General features: G+C 44.1%; 2 protein-coding genes across 2 annotated transcripts in view; one reads left to right on the top strand and one right to left on the bottom strand.

The window, feature by feature from the left end:
* LOC136792680 (uncharacterized) overlaps positions 1-21,170 on the top strand; it is a 506,767-nt gene that overhangs the window by 332,737 nt on the left and 152,860 nt on the right. The gene's annotated exons all lie outside the window — the stretch shown is intronic.
* The window catches only part of LOC136792738 (uncharacterized), an 87,752-nt gene continuing 67,625 nt past the window's right edge, over positions 1,044-21,170 (bottom strand). The window contains exons 5-6 of the mRNA XM_067015693.1: positions 2,933-3,019; positions 1,044-1,417 (exon numbers count right to left, since the gene is read on the bottom strand). Of these exons, the coding sequence (XP_066871794.1) occupies positions 1,366-1,417; positions 2,933-3,019 (139 nt within the window). The 3' untranslated portion in view covers positions 1,044-1,365. The remainder of the gene's footprint in view (positions 1,418-2,932; positions 3,020-21,170) is intronic.

Below are 21,170 nucleotides of genomic sequence, written 5' to 3'. Positions count from 1 at the left end.
GCTTTTTGCTGTATGGCTCCGCGTTTTCTGATAAAGTTTATTTTGTGCAATTTTCATAAAAGAAGAAAAAATATATGATGTGTTATTCTAGTACATGCTGCGTAGTCAGGTAAACTCTTATAACAGAGAATTTCCATTTTGAGTAGATGTCAAAGAGGATGGAATCCTCTACTTTTTTACTATTTTAATTTTTTTAACTGAAATATAGTCGATTTACAATGCTGTGCTAATTACCACCGTACAGCAAAGTGATTCAGTGATATACATTTTTTTATATTCTTTTCCATTATTGTGTATTGTAGGATACTGAAGATAGTTCTCTGTGCTATATAGCGGGACCTGGTTGTTTATCCATTCTCTATATAAAAGCTCACATCCGCGAACCTCAACCTCCCACTCAATCCCTCCCCCAACCCCTTCCCCCTTGGCAACCGCGAATCTGTCTGCGTGAATCCTCTACTTTCAGTGTTCCTTGCCTGATAACTGGGAAGGACGACCACCCCTCGCCCATGGTGCTGGACCCAGGCCCAGCGAGGAGACCCAGGCTTCTTTTCTGGCTCTTGCTAATGCGTGTGGGCAAATGTCAGCCACACAAGACGGGATTTAGTGCCTTCTTTTGGGTGGGAAACAAGAGAGCTGGAGGGTGACACCAGGCCCCTCTGCCAGAGACCCACATGTGGCCGTTACTACCCTTCAGTACCAAGGAGGCATGAGGGACTCCACGTGGGACTGGAGAACAAACAGGACGGGTAACAGGCTGCTTCGGTCTCCAGACTCCCAAACTACTTAGGGGATGCATCACCCAACCGCCATCAGCTTAGAACACCTCCCAATCTTGCTTGCTTTTCTCTCAGACTCTCTCTCACCGTCCCCCAGGCATGTGGATTGTTTATTCCAGGTGAACAAGAGAAACTCATTCTGACAAGTCACATTTTCTTCTTTCCCTACTGCTTAGATCAGAACCTAAAATCTGAAATTCAGGAGAACAAGATTCTTCTCACTCAACGCCCACCCCTCTCCCCGTCCTCTGACTCTGTGCTGTCTGGAGAGCATTGGCTCTGTCTTGAGTTTAAAGTTTCTGTGATGAATCTCAAAAGTTGGCCGTAGACTTGTTTGCCTTTTATTTGCATCTCTTCCCTAACTGTTGTCATTTGAGCAATAAGCCAGAAATGTCCCAGCTGCCTGGCTGTAAACAGAAGTACAAAGGAATGTGGGGGAAATGCATACCTGGTTTAATATTTCATATCATCCAGACACAGATGTAGTTGTGTGACGACAGAAGGACCGCTTGGAAGGCAACCAATTCCGACAAAGTTCTGTATCGAAAACCCAGATGCTCTCTATGTGGGTGGGGCCTGGTTAATTTCAGTGTGGCTCCCCCAGGGCAGGAGATGCTGTGGTTAATAGAAAAATCAGCCTATAAGGGGAAAACCAAGATTACTCCTGGAGAGAAGACCTACCGGATTAAACAAGCCTCTTCCTTCCCTAGTGTGTGTTATATTCATTTAAATATTTACTTAGAGCAAATACATTTTAATGCATTTTCAGTTAAAGTTAAATCGACTCATTAAACCACATTTAAGAGATAAGCAATGTACAATCAGCCCTGGGAGTGACTTGCTAATTTCTGAGTCTGTTTGACTTGAACCCAGGGGAAAACCATCTGTGTGAGGGTGGTGAGATCTTCTTAGAACAGACACAGCCCTTTTTAGTACATAAGGCATTTCACACTCATAACTGAGCAACGCTGGGCTGAGGATCTCCAGTATTCAGGACCTCAGAGAAGTTGAATAATGGCGGGGATTCTCAACCAGCAAATACCAGAAAGCAGACAGAAGTGACTCAGAAGCTTTTCAGAACCAGCCTCCCTGCCCGCAAGTGGGAAACACCCTGTGGAAAACTCAGTCTCCCTTTCCCAAACATTCTCAACAAGATCTATTTTCTGGCCTTTTTTTTTTTTTTTTTTTTTTTTTTTTTTTTTTTTTTGTATGTCAGATCTTTAATCCTGATTATTTAGCATTTACCGATCCAGATGTACTCTATTACATTGCAACTATGACATACTTCTTTTTTTATTGGAGTATAATTGCTTTACAATGTTGTGTTAGGTTCTGCTGTACCATGAAGTGTAACAGCCTTTCTGAACCTTAGAAAGTTGACCTTTATCTTCTGCCTTCCAACTGGGTTTGGCCCATGGGAAGCAGCAACCAGACCACAGACAGCAGGAGGAGAGACATATCCGGGTATTTCTTTCCTGCTTCTTTAATCTGGTGACAAGATTCTGACAGTAATCCCACCACTCCAAGATTACAGCTCTTAGAAGAAGAGTATCCCTCCTCCAAGGCTCCAGCCCTGAGTTCTGGTGACACTGGCTTCTCCTCTTGCCCTTTCAAGAATAAATGAAATACATCATATGAAAAATTCTAACAATAAAAATGCTTATCATGAAAAGCTATAGAAATTTTTTAAAATGTGGCTGGTGTTTCACCAGACACAAATGTATTTACAGAGTTGTAAAAATATATCACCGCCATATATATTGAGTTTCAAAGATATGGCCAATGTATGAGGATAGAAATAATTTCTCTCCAATTCCTTGCTCTGAACTCAAGAAGACACAGTTGTGTCTCAAAGAAGGTTTTGCAGAAGCTGGACTCATAAAGCAGGTCACCTCAAAGATCACTGGAAGAGCCTCAACGTATAACACGAGGCAGCTTTCCCAAGGTTTGTATTTTAGAACATTTACCTCTGGTTATGAGAGCTAGTCTCCTAATAGTGTTGTATATGTCTACACACGTGAGAAAACCGGTGTTGCTGCTTTAGTTCTCCAACAAGAGAATGTAATCATTCCATGTGTCATCTGTGTTTGTATTTTAAAATCACTGGATAGAAGCCCCTGTAGAAGTGAAAAGCAAGCAGTGTGTGGTCAGACCTTGCCCGGGAGAGAGCGCCGGCTGTGTCACTTTCCAGCTGGGGTATCCGAGGTGAATTTAATGTCTCTGTACCTTGGTTTCCTTGTCTGTAAAATAAGGATGAAAAATACTGGTTTTACGGAACGCTCCTACACTGTTGAGGGGAATGTAAATTGGTGCTGCCTCTGTGGAAAACAGTATGGAAGTCACTTTAAAAACTGAAAATAGGGCTTCCCTGGTGGCACAGTGGTTGAGAGTCTGCCCGCCAATGCAGGGGACGCGGGTTCGTGCCCCGGTCCGGGAGGATCCCACGTGCCGCGGAGCGGCTGGGCCCGTGAGCCGTGGCGGCTGAGCCCGCGCATCCGGAGCCTGTGCTCCGCAACAGGGGAGAGGCCACAACGGTGAGAGGCCCGCGTACCACACACACACACACACAAAAAAAAAAAAAAAAAAAAACTGAAAATAGAGCTACCCTATGATCCAGGAATTCCTCTCCTGGGTATACATCTAGAAAAGATGAAAACTCTAGTTTGAAAAGCTACACGCACCGCAGTGTTCATTGCAGCACCATTCACAATAGCCAAGACATGGAAGCAACCTAAGTGTCCACCAACAGAGGAATGGATAAAGAAGATGTGGCACATATATACAATGGAATATTACTCAGCCATAAAAATGAATGAAATACTGCCATTTGCAGCAACATGGATGGACCTACAGATTTTCATACTAAGTGAAGTCAGTCAGACAGAGAAAGACAAATACCATATAATATCACTTATATGTGGAATCTAAAAACTAATACAAATGAATCTATATACAAAACAGAAACAGACTCACAGACATATAAAACAAACTTATGGTTACCAAAGGGGAAAGGGGGGGATAAATTAGGAGGGATTAACAGATACACACTACTATATATAAAATAAACAGCAAGGACCTACTGTATGGCACAGGAGACTATATTCAATACCTTGCAATAACCTAGAAGGGAAATGCATCTGAAAAAGAATATATATATGTATAACTGAATCACTTTGCTGTACACCTGAAGCATTATAAACCAACTCTACTTCAATTTTTTTTTTAAAGTAAATTCAGTTCAATTACAAAAGCGTGTTTTTTTTTCCATTAGAAAATTGTGAGAGATTCATAAAAGAATAAAAGAAGGAAGTAATGCTGGTCCCCGTGTGTTTCAGGGGTCCCCAAGACCAGCCCCATGTTCAGAGATCCTCTAGAAAGCCTCACAGGACTCGTCAGAGAGAGGTTCACACAGCTGAGGTGTATCTCAGTGGCATAGATGTGATATTCAGCGGGGTTGTAAAGGACGGCGGTGGCTCTGGGGGTGTCCACGCGCAGCGAGGGCCGCACAGACACACTTGCTCCCGGCTATAAGAATGCAGCAGCACGCACGCCGCATTTCTGCCCAGACTGACTCAGGGCTTTTCCTGGGGGCTGGTGACTTAGAGCACCGTCTGCCCGGCTTGGCCAAAATTCCAGACAACGACAAGGAAAGCAGGTGTTCAGCCGAACCATATCATTGCACAGATATAGCCTAGGCACGGTGAGCCCCTTTTAGTAACTATCGACTAGGAGCCATTCGACATTGCGAGTCAGCTTAGCTCTCTGATGCCAGCCAATCTTGCAAGCGGTTATCCTATTCCAAGGATAACAGTCTCGGGCTCCCTATGGCAACTTTTCTCTGCACACCATGTATGCGGAGCCCACCTTGAAGGAGACCCCTCCCCTATGCCATATCATTCAATTCAATCCTCGCACACTCCAGACTAGGCGTTGTTACTGTTCCCATTTCACTGACAGGGCACAGGGGAGTCAAGCACCGTGGGCAAGATCACACAGCCAGCCCGAGGCAGAGATGGGATTCAAAGGAGGGGGCCTGGGGCTTCCCTGGGGGCGCAGTGGTCGGGAGTCCGCCTGCCGATGCAGGGGACGCGGGTTCGTGCCCCGGTCCGGGAAGATCCCACATCCGGGAACCCGTGAGCCATGGCCGCTGAGCCTGCGTGTCCAGAGCCTGTGCTCCGCGACGCGAGAGGCCACGATAGTGAGAGGCCCGCGTACCACTCTTGATGAGACCCCCCTCTTGATGCCCCACCAAGAAGCCTGATGGAAAAGTCAGGGTAAGAGCCTCCCGTTGTCTTTCAGTTGGCCCTTGCGGCAAAGCCCTCCTTTCCTTTGACTTCTCCCCAAATGAAAATACAAGGCATCTTGCGAGCTGTGTGATTATGGGTCGTTTCCCATAGGTACATCCCTGCAGGGGTTAATCGTATGTAAACCGAGGCACCACCTGTTTCATGGTGTTCTTCTGAGTATTGAAAGAAGCCAGTGTGTGATAAGGATGGTTCTCCTCCTTTGGCGGTACTGGAGGGCAGACAAAGGCCAGGAATCTGCAAAGTACCCACCTCTGCACAGGAGGCTGATGGGAAGGCAGGAGAAGGGCGGGCTAACGTCCCAGCGCTGGGGCTACTCCAGTCTCTCACCCAGCGTCCCGGATCCAGACAGCCTCGGCCAAGAGACAAAGTTCCATCCAAGTCTTTCTAACCGAGCTGTTGCTCCCCCAAGACTCCTCTCCTTCCAGACCTGGTTTCGTGACCGATCAAGTGTGATCAGACCCAGGTCAATACAGCCTTGTTCGTAGTTTTCCTTACCTACTTTGGTTCTCAATCATATATGTTCTTATGTTTTTCTCACGTAGCGTTGGTTCTCATCGCACGTGTGATATTGTGCACTTGAGATGTTAATTTTATTTCATTCGAATTTTAAAAGGCAGAAATCAGGCCGTTCCCAGTTTTCTCTTCTCATTTTCTCACGCGTTGCTTAAGAACGTAAATTACTCTGATATTTTGCATTTACCACAGAAATAAATGGAACGTGGCAGGTAAAGTTTAGGTTATATCAAGTTTTTATGGCCCATAAACAGCGCAAAGCCATCTACAAAAACCTTTCCAGGTCGTTATAAGAATGCAAGAACAACTCTGAGGCCTTTGAGATGGAGTCCCGGTAATCCTGTTACAGCGGCTGTAAATGCATTCATTTGTGATTAAGTGTACACCATCCTCAGCACCGCCTAGAGCTGATGAAGCCAAATCCAATTGTGAAAACCCTTTAGAGAAGAAAAGCATTGCTTGAGAAGCAAGGGTTTGAGGAAATCCGTGAATTTTTAAATAAATACATGTTAATCATGTAAATCTGAATGAGTTCTGGGGAGGGATGGTGGTGGGACGGCCCCTTCCAGCCAGTAACCCTGAGATTAGAGGCTCTGTTAGTCTGGATTACGTTGCACGTATTTAATGTTAGTATTTCCTTCCCAGTGTACTGGAGTGCAATTTAGTCCAACTCTCTAGGCAAAACTAGGACGATCGTGGGATAATATTTTCAGGTATTAAAATATACAATGCACATCTTCCAAAATGGATGTATTTTGTATCCCACTCTTCCTAGCACAAAAATTGCCAAAACCTCGCTGTATAAGTATGGGGTTAATTTGCTTATGTTTGAGATCTACGGGTGATCCATCACGGAGGCAATAAACTCATTTCCCTATTGTACAGAAAATGAGTACGGTGACTTGTAATTTGTCAAACCTTGTCCCCAAGTTAGAAATAACGAGGCCAAATAAACTGCACTTTCTAAGACATTAAACGAGGCTACCTTTGTGAATGAATTGTGGCTTACCAGTGGATTGGCAGAGAGAGAGAGAAGAAGGAGAAGGGGAAGGAGAAGGGGAAAGGGAAGGAGGAGGGGGAGGGGAGGGGGAGGGGGAGGGGGAGGGGAGGGGGAGGGGGGAGGGGGAGGGGGAGGAGAGGAGGGCAAGGGGGGGAGGGATTTTGCCTTCTTTGGCCTAAAAGATAGTCATATTGTTTATATCTGTTTTGTGCTTCAAATTAGAGTATTCATTCATTTTATTTTTAGATTCAGCTGATCTTGTAGGTAGTGCATATTGTAGAACACAAGTCATCAGCTCAGAGGAAACAAATTTAATTCATTCTCTCCTAGCGCTACTTCTAATACACAGGACAGCCCGTGCTGCCGGGGGCCTGGGAAGCAGCTGTGAGGTCTCAGGGCAGCCCTGCTCCGTCACATATCTCATTTCAGTGGTTTCACTGGTTTTCAAATATATCTTTTTCTCCTGGTTCTGAGGGGCCTAGTTCGATGGCTTTGCGCTGCATTGCTGGGTTGAGTGCGGTACCCGATATTGACATTTCCACGAGTCACAGAAAAGGAGCCGGGCTTATCCCACATGGGCTGTGGTGTCTGTGCTACTTACTCATGGCACAAAATGTTTAGAGTGATGGCGCCAGTTTCTGGGTCTGCGGACCATCTCCTGTACCTGATCACCATGAACTTGAGCCTCTGACAGACAGGGAATTGTATCCTCAGAGCCACCTGAGTCGTGTTCCCTTCCTTGCCCGCACCGCAGTCCCAGCCAACCGCCTGCCCAGAATCAGACACATAAACATTAAACACGACTCCAAGTGGAAAACTTCCCACCACCTCCGGGAGGTGTGTTCCGAAGACCCCGAGAAGGCGCCCATGGAAAGTCTAGACTCTGCCGCACCCAGAGGCTTCCGCAGCCCCTCGTATGATACTTGGAGAAATACCCAGATGTTGCATTTAATACCTTTTCCCTTGAGGAAAAAGTACCAGGCAGTCTGTGTGCTTTTTTCCCGTCATTTAATAGAATCTCAGTAGAATGTCAAGAACAGGGAAATCTGCAACAGAACAAAGCAAGGAGCCAACAGTGTGTATTCAGGCATATGTCATTTGCAGCAGGTTCAAAGGTCACAAGCCTAACCCTGGTACCAGGGGCTCCTTAAATGTCTGTGCAATAAATGATAACCAGTGATGCCCTCTTTTTATAGTTAAATATGTCCTATGATTAGAAAGTATGAATTCCCATTGTCAAAAACTTCTGTCTCTCAATATCACATGATACTGCTTATATGTGGAATCTAAAAAAAGGGTACAAATGAACTTACTTACAAAACAAATAGAGTTACAGATGTAGAAAACAAACTTATGGTTACTAGGGGGTGAGGGAAGAGGGGGTAAGTTGGGAGATTGGGATTAACATTTACACACTGCTATATATAAAACTGATAACTCATAAGGACCTACTGTAGAGCACGGGGAACTCTGCTCAATACTCTGTAATGACGATATGAGAAAAGAATCTAAAGGAGTGGATATAGGTATATGTATAACAGATTCACTTTGTTGTACAGCAGAAACTAATTTAGAGGGTAGGAGTGGGAGTTTAAGTTTAGCAGATGCAAACTATTATAAATCGAATGGATAAGCAACAAGGTCCTGCTGTAGAGCACGGGGAACTATATTCAATATCCTGTGATAAACCATCATGGAAAAGAATATGAAAAAGTAGATCTATATATGTATGTATAACTGAGTCACTTTCCTGTATAGCGGTAATTAACACAACATTGTAATTCAACTGTACTTCAATAAAAAATAAAGAAGTGAACAAACAAACAAAAAAAGAGCCAGGCCTTTGAAACCAGCTCCAGCCGGGTTCAGATTCTGTCCCCCGCCACTCAGCGACCCCATGACTTTGGGTGAAGGACAATGATGCCTCCATAAGCAGAATTTCTTGGCATTCGACGCGTAGCGCCTGTTATACTTGTTATGAATTGTGCTTATGTACTAATAAAATATACGGTGAAATCTTAAAAACAAATCTATGAATTTGAGTCAAAAGTAGTGAAATGAAGTGAAGGGAAAATACATACTTTACAGATTTTGCCTGGGTTTGGTTAAAATGCGGCAAAACCCAAAGATGTTCTCCTGGGGTTCAACTACATCGTGTAGCGGTTTCTTGGAGAAAAAGCAATTTCATCTTTATTTTTTACATGATAAGCTAAGAGAGAATCAATCTACATACTTAAATAACATGACAGTGACATTCCTAAATGATAATTTACTGAAAATTAGCTGGAAATATTGAAAATCATTATTTTCCACTAGTCATCTGAAGCTGAATTCTTTTCTATCTATATGCAAATGTTGGATTCCTTTGTCTACTTTTTTTTTTTTTTTTTTACAACACTGTAATATTGCCTATTTCATAAAGTTAAAATTAATAAAGTTCTGTTATGGGTCGTGAGACTTGTTGATAGCAGGTTTGAAAGAGTCATACCTGAATGTAAATGTTGCTATCATATGCTACTTTGGCTAGCATGAAGCTATAATTTCCATTTTGATGTTTAAATATAATGAATTAGTTTAATATCTTCCCATCACTACAAGAATTTATTGATTCTTTAAAAAAAAAATTCAGACTTACGTTTTAAAATGAACACCAGCTCCTTAGAAGTAAAGCCAAGCAGTCAAATCTCCGAGTTTATCTCTAATTATCTGAAACCTGCTCTCCGTGCCAGGCTCTTTGGAGATTTCTCTTTGTTCCTTGTTATTTCCCTGGGTTTTATTTGACTGTCCAATTTTTAGCTGGAATTTAAGTCCTCTTTGGGAGGGCAGCATATAATTAAAGTTGGTCCTAATTGTGTGTTTTTATTTCACTGCTACTTAATAAGGAATTATAAAACAATTTGGCACACACTGGGAGATCTGAGCCCAGAGAGCGGTTGCAGTTGCGGGAAGCTTTCTGTCTTTTGAAACCGCAAGCTGCAAACTAAAGCCCAGGTGGTCCCAGCATGTTTACAGGGCTCAGCGCTATGGAAATGCACCAGAGGACACAGGGCCGTCAGCTTTTGCCTGGGTTACTCACCAGCATTCAGATTCAGAAAAGGACTGGAAAATTGGAGACTTCATGTGACTTCAGTGTATGACCAGATACAGTTACTGCAGCCAAAATTTCTGCTGACCCTCTAGCTCTGCAAAACCCAGTTGGCTTTTCTGATGTTATGTACACCGTGCATTTTTGTTTATTTCTTTAGTCCACTCATTGCCTCCTTTTCAGCCCCATTCCTCATTAACCAGGGTCCTTCCTATAAGATTATTAATGAGAGGAGAATCCCACCCGCATAAACAATATCACAGCTTGCGTGTGTAACGACTTGCCTGAAAAAAATCTTTGTATCTGCGCTGCATTCATTATAGGCCTCGTTTTAATATAGTGTAATCAAGACAGGAAACGTGCCTCATAGTAAAGCCAAAATAAATAAATAACAGTGAGGGAGGGAGAGAGAGAGAAGGTGGGAGGGGGAGAAAAAGTGACAGGAGGAAGATCTATCGTGTCTGTGATCATCAACCTGCCGGACTTTGCAGAGACTTCTATGGGCATAACGTGCGGAAGCTTTTGGACGGAAGTCACGCCACAGGCTAGCACTCTGTTACGATACCTTTCTGTGTCATTCATTTCAACCCTTTACTCATGATACCGTAGCTGTTAATGAGGTTCTGGTAATTGTGAGTGAAACCGTCTAGCCAGGAACAAAGGAGGATCAAGTTTTTCACTGAGATGACCGCCACTGCCTCAATTTTCAAGGGTCCGCTACCGTCCAGGATCGTGGCCGGAACACACACGAGCAATTCGGGCGGAAACAAGGTGGTAAGCATTGCCTGACTGTTTGCTAAATTCGTTCCTAAAAATCACTATGACAGCAAGTAGAGACAAGGACAGGATGCTACAGAACATAGAGAAGGGATATCGAGGCCTGGGGAACACAGTTCAGCCCATAGCAAAAGGGTTCGGTCCTCGTAGGCCTCTTCTCACCTCCAAAACTGTATGCAGGGGTTCTGCTCCCTTTTGGACCCACGCCCTGCCAAGTCTCACTTATATTCTCAAGTCACTTGGCCTAATGTTTCTATGCAACATCTGTATCCCTGGCCAGGACTCTGGCATAAACCCCTATGTCCTCTACCTAGATAGATGGTCTAAATGTAGGGGGAAGTTTATCCTGCTTCTTAATTTAATCTGGTTTCCCCAAGACTATTCTGGAAGTGCCAAAGAAGGAAGACACAGTGCCCCTCACGTTTGCTTCACCAGCCTTGGTTTTCCTCTCACCGGGCCCCAGCCCGCCCAGGACTCACAGGGGAGGTCGCATCATTGTGAGTGTTCATTGGAGAGAGAAGCTTTTCTGTTGGGAGTGACATAGGAAAAGACCTGTGGCCAACACAGGGACATAGCCGCTTCATCACGGACATTATATTCCTTCTTTCTTTTTATTAAAGTATACTTGATTTATTTTTAAATTTAATTTAATTTTATTTTTGGCCACACCTCACGGCATGTGGGAGCTTAGTTCCCCAGCCGGGGATCGAACCCACGCCTCCTGCATTGGAAAGGCAGAGTCTTAACCACTGGACCACCGGGGAAGTCCCTGAAGTATAGCTGATTTACAATGTTGTGTCATATTCTTTCTTTTGAGAGACATTTAGGCAAATAACTAGCAAGTATTAATTACTAATTAAGTAATAATTAATAAGCAAGCTCTAGATTAACCAGTCCAGTCTTTGGAGTCAAAGAGCCTCTGATTTCTGACTCCTGGCCTTCATGATCATGTTGGAAGCAACACTGAAAAATTCTGACATCTAATTGCTGAGTACAGGAGTCAAAAGCCTCCAACCGAGACTTACCTGTTATAAACCAAAAGGAGGCAGAAAACTCAGGGAAGTGTGGAATCAAGAAAATCAGTCGAAGAGAGTGTTTCAAGAAGGAGTAGCCAGGTGGGAACAAATGCTTTGAAATCCACCCATTAGATTTAGGAAAACGACAGCTATGGAGTACGATGAAGAGGTATTTTGAGTGCGCGATGAAGGAATAGGGGAGTCAGATGGCAAGAGGTCGAAAACCATTTGCTGAGTCAGAAATATGTAGACAGATTGTTTCATCGCGCCAAGAAGTGTTATGCTGAAAAGTAAGTGAGAGAAAGGGATGGAGGGGGATATGGAGTTGAAGAAAGTCTGCTTTGCTTGTAGTTGATCTGAATAGAGAAAACTACACACATTCGTACGGAGATGGGAAGAAGCTAGCTGAGAGGTTGATTATGAGAAAGAAGAATGACCATGGAAGGCCCTAGACAGGATGTGTGGAGCGGGCACCAGCCAACACGTGAAGGAACTGACTCTAGAGAGGAAGAGAGTCCCTTCGTTTGAACAGGAGGAAGAGGACAGAAGGGAGCATTTATAAGCAGAACTCTAAGTTCAGTAAAAGGAAGCTGGGGGAACATTGTGAAGTGCTTAATTACCTCTGTGAAATAAGAGACACGCTCCTCTGCTGAAAATCAGATGGTATGTGAGGATAGAAGGGAATAGAGGGGGACGCGGAAATGTATTTTCAGCGGCGTGACAGGAAGCAAGAAAACGTGGCGGGCTTTCTGCACCGCGTTGAGGACACTGATTTCAAATGATGAAGATGTGCCGTCTCGCATGACCTTTGACCCAGTGGAGTGTGGCCACTTAGATCCAGGCAGAGAAATGAGATCATAATTTCTATTCAAGGTTGTAAACAGAAGGGCCCGGGAGTCTGGAGTGTTGTCAAGAACGTTTTACACATACATATGTAAGGCGCAGACTTCAGCATTGGTACTGGGCAGATAGTAAGCTGGTCCACATGACAAGCTTGAGGCTGAGGTGTTTTTATGTTTTGTGTTTTGTATTTTCAGATGAGAAAATTTCTTTCTTTTTTTAATAGGGGCCCGTGGCGTCTTTAGGAGACTATTATAGTACAAACCAGGATGTCTCTTAAGACTGAGATCATACGGGGTTCTTGTGACAGCGTACTTAAAATGACACTGACCCCACTTCATCCAGCCATGGAAATGAAGACTAAACAAGGGTCGCTCAACCGTCCCTCTTAGTTACGTAAATATCTATTTGCTTAAAATCCTCATATAACAAATGTCTAAGTCACTTCATTCATCATCCATTTACTTCATCGAAAGGTTGGGCTTCTACTCGAATCAGTAAATGGGGTTATGAAAGGACAGAGTGTGTTCCCTCATAAAGCTTCTATTCCAATGGCTGAGCAAAAATGGCATCACCCTCTTGGTTTACAAAATTAATTCTGGAAAGTAAAGGGCTCAGTTTTCATAAGGAATCCAGGACCTCCTGGTCAGGTAGAAGTGAATATTCTAATTCCTCTACTCTGAGGGGTACATTTACCCAAAATAAAATCAACTCATGGAAAATGCAAGTCTCAGCCAGTGACCCGGTTCAGCTAAAGGTCAATACAGATCCATTCAGAGAGCTGTTCTCAAAATAACACAGCTGATTCTGGGAGTATTCATCAGAGACAGTATAACCTAGCAGCACCCCACGAGGCCTTCCCAGAATAGACTCCCACACATGTCCTCCACCTGCCTTCTGTCTGTAGAAAAACTTTAGTCAAAGAAGAAATTTAATCAGAGAAGTGAGAACATGCAGAAAGGAAAATTGTCAAGCAAGACAAAAGAATAATACTTTCGCTATTCAACAAAGTCAAGGACCTTTCGTTCCTCCTCAAGGGCTATAGGTAATATTCTGAGCCGTGTCCTTCGAGCTGTTCTGCAGATACTTGAAAGCCCCACCAGGTGGGAGAAGTTACCTGTATGCTGATCTCAAGCATGTAGACGCCAGACAGGTTGGAACCGGAAGGTTGATGACGCCGACTCCCGATTACCTCATCACCAACCAATCAGAAGACTGTTCACAAGCTGACCACGCCCTCCTCTTTGAACCATTGCTATAAAACTCCTCCCCACCCCCTCCAGGGGTGGGGGATACACAGTTTTGAGGGCATTAGCCTGCTGTGGCCCCCTTTGCCTGGCAAAACCATAAAAGCCACTCTTTTCTGCTTCACCCAAAACTCTGTCTCTGCGTTTCTATTTGGCACCGGTGAACAGAGGCCGAGTTTCAACAACAATGGTGATCTAGAGAAGAATGGCTAAAACTGCACATGAACTAAAAAGACCAGTACCGTGGCACCCAACCGTGGCCTGAACGCTGGTATCTATCTGAGCAGCAGCTAATTAGTTTGCAGATCCTCACAGAACCGCTCTTCAACACTGCCCCCTGTGGCCCTGTGGAGTAATGACAGCAGTTCCTTTTCTGCTTGACACCTTAAGACGATTGTTTCTGAACGATAAAAGCAACCATGGATACTGAAGGCTTCGGTATGGGAGGAAATCGAGACGGGAATTGTCATCTTTACTAATGAAGCTTGTATTTCTTGAGGAATTACTTGGTGCTGGTAGTGGTGAGGTATGGCAACTTGTCTCTCACCTTTGTGAGAAGAGTCAGACTGCTTGCTTCTTTCATGCTAACAGTGTCCAAACTTTATTCAAAAACCAACTGAGGGACTTCCCTGGTGGCGCAGTGGTTAAGAATCCGCCTGCTAATGCAGGGGACATGGGTTCGAGCCCTGGTCCGGGAAGACCCCACATGCCACGGAGCAACTAAGCGCGTGCGCCACAACTACTGAGCCTGTGTGCCACAACTACTGAAGCCAGCGCGTCTAGAGCCCGTGCTCCGCAACAAGAGAAGCCACCGCAGTGAGAAGACTGCGCCCCGCAACAAAGAGAAGCCCCCGCTCGCTGCAACTAGAGAGAACCCACACGTAGCCACGAAGACCCAGCACAGCCAAAAATAAATAAATTAAAGAAAAAAGCATCATGCACTTCTAGTTGATGTCTTATCTCAAATGTAATTAAATGATTAATTTTGAAATTCATTGTTTCATATCTGACTTTTCACTTGATAGGAGATTTCCCCAAGGGGGCAGGAATCAAGTGTTTTGCTCATCCCCTGACACATAATGGAGGGCCTGATAAAATTGTTGCTACTCAAAAATATCTGTCAAAAAAGTTGGATGAGCCAAAGAAATGTTATTTCACACCTTCTATGAAACATTGAACATTGTTACCAAATTCCAGCGCAGGCTACATTTCACCTCAAAGGCAACGGGCACCTTCCAAGTGAACAAGCTACGGAAAGTACATCTTGGAGTTGAAATTATTCCTCCAAACTTGTGATGTATAAGAAACCGATGTCCAGTTCAGACTTCAGCAATTGCTCATGTTTGACTGATTGTGTGTCTTCAGAGGTAAAAGTTACAAATTGGCTCTAAAGGAGAAACTTATCAAGGAGGTATTGATTTCCTCTGAGTGTCCCGGGGCAAGGCTGGTTCCTAAGACAGGCAGCGCCCTCTGCAGGCTTCCGTCTCCTCTGAAGCACTCAGAAAAGGAGCATCAGTAGTGCCACTGTTGGTGTTCTCCACTGAAATCTGATATGCCCATCTGCACTGAATGGGCCAGCATCTTTCTAATCACGGATTGAGTATGCCAAAGCACACTGGCTCCTCCAAGTATATCATTTGTCCCGAGACTGTTTGCACAGAACGAATAGATTTGCAAGAGCGGAAACCCTCAAACTTGGATTGCAGAGGGAGAGTTATAGCCACTTGATCATAGGCTGGGCTTTGTTTGGCTACAGTTTCCAAAAGAGAGTCCCGCTCAGTGCAGATAGGACCGCTTAGGGACAGGGAAGGGAAAATAGCTTGTATTTTAGCACTGCATGGGTTATGAACGTGGCTTTTTATATTCATTGAATCTTGAAAGATTGATTTTTCCCTATTTTCCAAAGGACAAAATTGAGACTTACGGGAGTTGTACTGTGTACATTCACCTGGATAGCAGGTGACAGGTGGAGCTGGTATTTGAACTCAGAACCACTGAACTCTCAAGTTCCAACCCTTTCCATAAAGAATGACAATGACACTTCAGTTCGTATATCAAATCCAAAAGCATGGTTCACTGCCCAGAGAGGTACTGAGATTTTTCTGAAGGGGCGTCTTGAGCTAGAAGGAAAAGTATCAAGAGTGACTAATACTGAGGCCCAGCTTAATAAGAACTACTTATCTCTTATTCCAGTGCGAAAGCATAATTCGTTTCCAAATGTGGTTTTGTTCATGTTTGTTCTGTTATTCTAGATTCAGGCTTTTACTTTTTTTTTTTTTACATTCACTAATTTTAGTAGATTTTTTAAAAAAATCACTCAGTAACCAAAAATATCTAATTCTATTACAGAGAATAACCTCATTTTTTTCTGGAAGTAAACATGTGCCTTATATTAAGGCAGTCAAAGCATCTTATTGGCAGGGCTCCAGAAGGCCAGGGGTGGGCTTTGACCCCATGAGACGAGGAAGCAAAGCAATCTGTTTCATTTCGCTTTATTTATCGGCTATTTTTGAGAAGGAAGACGTGCTTTTAACAGGACTTGAGCTGAAAAACAGAGCCCTTCCCTGTTGCATCTTGCTGCCGTGTGAAGCTTGACAATGACATCCACACGGAGGAGAGAAGGGCCAGGAGGAGATGAGTCCTGGTGCCATTGTCTGAGCCACACACACCCCCCCCGCCCTGTCTAAACGCAATGCGCCTCACCGACAGTCACACCAGTAAACTCCCTTTGGTACCTATGTTGTTTTGAATGGGATGTTCTGTGTTGCTCAAACGGCCAGGCAAGTAGCCTGAAGAATTTGCAGCGTGGTGGCACCTTTCTCGTACCCGGGACGCTGACCGCCTTGGGTTTGTCTTAAAAGGTAGAGCAAGTGTTGTATTTAGCCATTTGCATCCATCCCCCCTCCATCCATTCACCAAATATTTCCCGAGTGTGCCTGCATCGGCTTGTCCTTCTCACGTGCGGCTTCATACACTGTCTGAGCTCCATCGTGGTCTGAACCCCTCACCTCAACCGGCTCACCTTCTGGCATTTCAAATTTCCATAAACAAAAACACCATATGCCCAGGTCTGAAATCAAGTCTGTCGGGACCCCCCTCCACGGGGACGCGTTTGCTGGTGCTGTCACTGCCACTGGTCTGTGCATGTAGCATGTGCTGTCAGAGATACGCCCTCTCTGCGCTACAAGAATGGTGCTGATATCCTTCTGGGCGTGTTCACGTTGACCCCGATAATGACCCCACCTCTGTCGCACGGATACGGTATCTCTTCTGTGATATTCACTCCCAGGGAGCCTTCTCCATTAGCACAGCTGACGCGCAGATCAGACATTTCTTTTTTTTTTTTTTTTTTTTTTTTTTTTGCGGTTCGCGGGCCTCTCGCCGTCGCGGCCTCTCCCGTCGCGGAGCACAGGCTCCAGACGCGCAGGCGCAGCGGCCACGGCTCACAGGTTCCCGGATGTGGGATCCTCCCGGACCGGGGCACGAACCCGCGTCCCCCGCATCGGCAGGCGGACTCTCCACCGCTGCGCCACCGGGGAAGCCCACACTTTTAATTTTTATCAGCACAATTAATGTGCGGGGTTCACTGACGCTCACGCTCTGTGATGTGCAGGGATCCCTAATCGAGTGCTCTGATCCTGGGTGTCCCAATCAGGTATCCGAGCACAGTGTAACCACCCAAGCGGACTTCTTCCACAGCTTAGATCCTCAGCCCCTCATTAGCGAAGATGATGGAAATTTCCCCCCAACCATGAATTTTTGCAAGAGTCAGTGCATTAGGCAACGGGCGGGGGCACTCAGCAGTCTCTTTGCTTTGACTGTTCAACTATTTTGGGGGGAGGTTTTTACCGTATATCTTGAAGTCACTTTGACCTACAAGTAGCTGTAAAACAAATGGCCAAAACAGAGAGCGTTCCGTTATTTGTCCATCTGAATGGGTTGGAATTTATGTTATGGTTGGTTTCTTTGATCTACATGTTGCTAAACCCCTCAATCAAATGGTTTCGTCTTTCCTTGCAGGGGATTGGTGGCATCAAACTTCTTCACGTTAGCATGTGATGTAGAGGGAATTGCCAGTGGCACTCAGGGGGACTAGTGACTCTCAATCTTTCCCAAGCCTAGCTTCCACCCGAGCGAGCGGTGGTCCCCAAACAAGGCCCGCATCAGCACGGCCACCACAGCAACCATGGCTGACAGCCCGTCCCAGATGTACCCTCTCCTCCCTCACATCCCTCACCTCTTCATTCCACTTTCCACAAGTATATCGTTTTCGGATTGTCCACTGTATTGCGAATACTCCCCTTGGTGCTGAAGATACATCGGCGGAAAAAAATAGAGGAAACTTGCTCAGAGATCTTACATTTCATAAAAGGGTAAACAACAAAATATACCTCAGAAGCAATTAAGTTGTGTTAGATTCTGAAAGGTCCTAAGTACAGTGGGGAATAGAGAGGGAACACATAATGGCGATCGGGGTCGCTAGTGATGGGAGTGGGTGACAATTTGAAACAGGAGGTGAGTTAAGAGTCTTTAAGAATATATTTGAGCAAAAACCTGACGAAAAGGAGAGATTTAGCCATGTGAATATCTGTGTCTCAAAGTAAACGGTGACAGTAATACCCTTCGCCTCACAGGCTTGTTGTGAAGATCGATCGGAATGACTTATGCACATGAAATGTTTAGAAAAATAGCTGGCTCATGGGAAAGGTCAGTAAGTATTAGTACTTAATGATCTGTAACATCATATGCACGGGTGGGGTGAGGTTTGCAGCATTCCTGTTATATATCCACACAATATGCAGAGTCTACAAATGGTGGCTGTTATCAGTATTGTTGTACTAGCCGTTACAGTTCATGAGCAGGAAATGCCTGCATTTCAGTGCTTGATGTCTAGCTAGCTGGATAGAATGTTTCATTCCCCCCCTTGAGCTGAGAGAGGTCACCGCATGGGATGCAGGTATCAGCTCCATCAGGAAATTAATGAGAAATGCAGCCTCTCAGGTCCCAATGCAGACCTACCAAATCAGAATCTACATGTTATTAACATTCCCAGGAAAGGCACAGGCATGCTAAATATTGAGCTGTTCTTTTACGAGTAGCGAGGATGGTGGTAGTAAATTGGGATGGACTGGCCATCTCCTGAGCTGTCTCAGGCACGTGGCTGGGACAGAGGCTGTTTCCACGTCTGTAGCCTGTATCCGTGACTGCTCTTTGTATCCCTGATCCATGAAGGGGATTCTAAGCTCTCAGATGGATCACAATCTCCTAAAGAAAACTGGCAAAGGATGACAGTGAAGGGTGGAAGCATCTTAAATGAGGAAAATCATCCCAAGTCCACGCCTGCGAGGAAACTGGCTTGAAGTCAAGATCACTTTGCTTTTTACATGTGGAGATGCAGCCGCTCAGAAAAAGGCCACAAGAAGGCACAGCAAATCACTGTAATACACTTCGTCTTACAAAACCCATTCTCTCTTTAAATTTTTGCGTTTCTCACTGTTTCCCTATAAATCCTCCAGGCTCAAACAAAAAGTTGTTCACCAGGAATCAAGAGCCCTGAACGTTTTGAACGCCTGTGACTTGTGTTGTTTTATCTGTCCCTCAATTTGCTAATTATCAATCCAATGAATAGCATACTTGAAAAAACTGTGGCAATAGCTAAGGTTGCTACTCAAGAAACACCAAAACAAAACAAAATAAACAAAAATTTGAGCCGCTGGTATTATATTTAATGTTCAAACCAGACTGAATCAAAGAAATTTGGGTTAGTTTACAATCTATTTATTTTTATTTTTTTAATTTAGCTTTTTTATTGAAGGATGGTTGATTTACAATGTCATGCCCATCTCTGCTGTACAGCAAAGTGACTCAGTTATACACAGGTAGACATTCTTTGCTTCATATTCTTTTCCATTACGGTTTATCACAGGATATTGAATAGAGTTCCATGTGCTATACAGTAGGACTGTGTCATTTATCCATCCTATATATAATAGTTTACCGCTGCTAATCCCAAACTCCGAGTCCTCCCCTCCCCTACCTTCCACCCCCTTGGCAACCACAAGTCTGTTCTCTATGTCTGTGAGTCTGTTTCTGTTTGGTAGATAGGTTCATCTGTGCCATATTTTAAATTCCACATATAAATGATATCATATGATATTTGTCTTTGTCAGATTTACTTCACTTAGTATGATAATCTCTAGGTGCATCCCTGTTGCTGCAAATGGCATTGCTTCATTCTTTTTTATGGCTGCGTAGTATTCCATTGTGTACATGTACCACAACTTCTTTACCCATTCATCTGTCGACGGACATTTAGGTTGTTTCCACGTCTTGGCTATTGTGAATAGTGCTGCAATGAACACAGGGGTGCATGTATCTTTTTGAATTAGAGTTTCGTCCGGGTATAGGCCCAGGAGTGGGATTGCTGGATCATATGGGAGTCCTATTTTTAGTTTTCTGAGGAACCTCCATACTGCTTTCCATAGTAGCTGCACCAACTTACATTCCCACCAACAGTGCAAGAGGGTTCCCTTTTCTCCACACCCTCTCCAGCATTTGTTATTTGTAGACTTTTTAATGATGCCCATTCTGACGGGTGTGAGGTGGTACTTCATTGTAGTTTTGATTTGCATTTCTCTAGTAATTAGCAAAAAGGTACAACAATCTGTTGACTACCTGCTTACACTGTCTCTGATCACCCTTTTGAATGGAGTGTATGTATCACTCATTTTGTAAAGAGCTACTCTGTTTGCCAGCAAGCAAGATCCATCTTCATCCAAAAGCAACATCTTTACACCATGTCTAGTGAACCAAGGTAGCATGCTGAAAACCCAGCAGGGAAGGAGACGGGAACAGTGGGTTTACAGACTATGGTAACATCTTTACCTCTAGTGGCAAAAAATGGAAACACAAACATCACAGAAAAGATTGGAGACAGATTCCCATCCTAGCGTGATTTTCTATACAAGTAACACCCCGTTACCCACCTGACGAATCAGAGCTAGAATTTGGGTTATTTCCTTACGAGATTTAAATTTAAATGTCTCACTACCACAAGCCAAGGCTCCAAGAGGAATGGAATTTCTAGGATGTTCTTGAAGCTAGGTTTCAAGCTAGTTTCTATTAGAATTCTTTTCTCTCCCCGCCACTTGTTAGTGTGTGAATAATAGCCAAACAAATATTGGCTGTTACTGCATGCATAAGAATGACCTTGGGTTTTCTTCACCTCGATCTTTTACTGTATGTCTTGCACTGATTTATACAGAAATATTGGCTTCTCCACATTTCCTCCAACAAACCTGTGTGGGAATTCAGTCCAACGTATGTTTTCGTTTTGCTTAATTTCTTCGCTTGCCAACAGAGCCATTCATTTTTATCCCATCCAATTTTATATTGTGACATGCTTTTCAGGCACCCATATTTTCTGAATCACAGTGCTGCCGTTTGCTTTTATAATACCACAAATAAAATATAAGAATCCGTTTACCAGCATTATTTTGTGGCATTTCCTCCCCTGATTTGTACCCATATCCACTTAGGCCAACATATTTCTTTTATTTATGTAATTTTACACCTTTTTAAAATCAGAGCTAATGGACTGTTATTT

This window comes from Kogia breviceps, chromosome 15 (genome assembly GCF_026419965.1).
Source record: "Kogia breviceps isolate mKogBre1 chromosome 15, mKogBre1 haplotype 1, whole genome shotgun sequence".
NCBI lineage: Eukaryota > Metazoa > Chordata > Mammalia > Artiodactyla > Physeteridae > Kogia > Kogia breviceps.
Note: the sequence above shows the minus strand (reverse complement) of the source record. Positions and strands in the feature narration are given on the sequence as shown.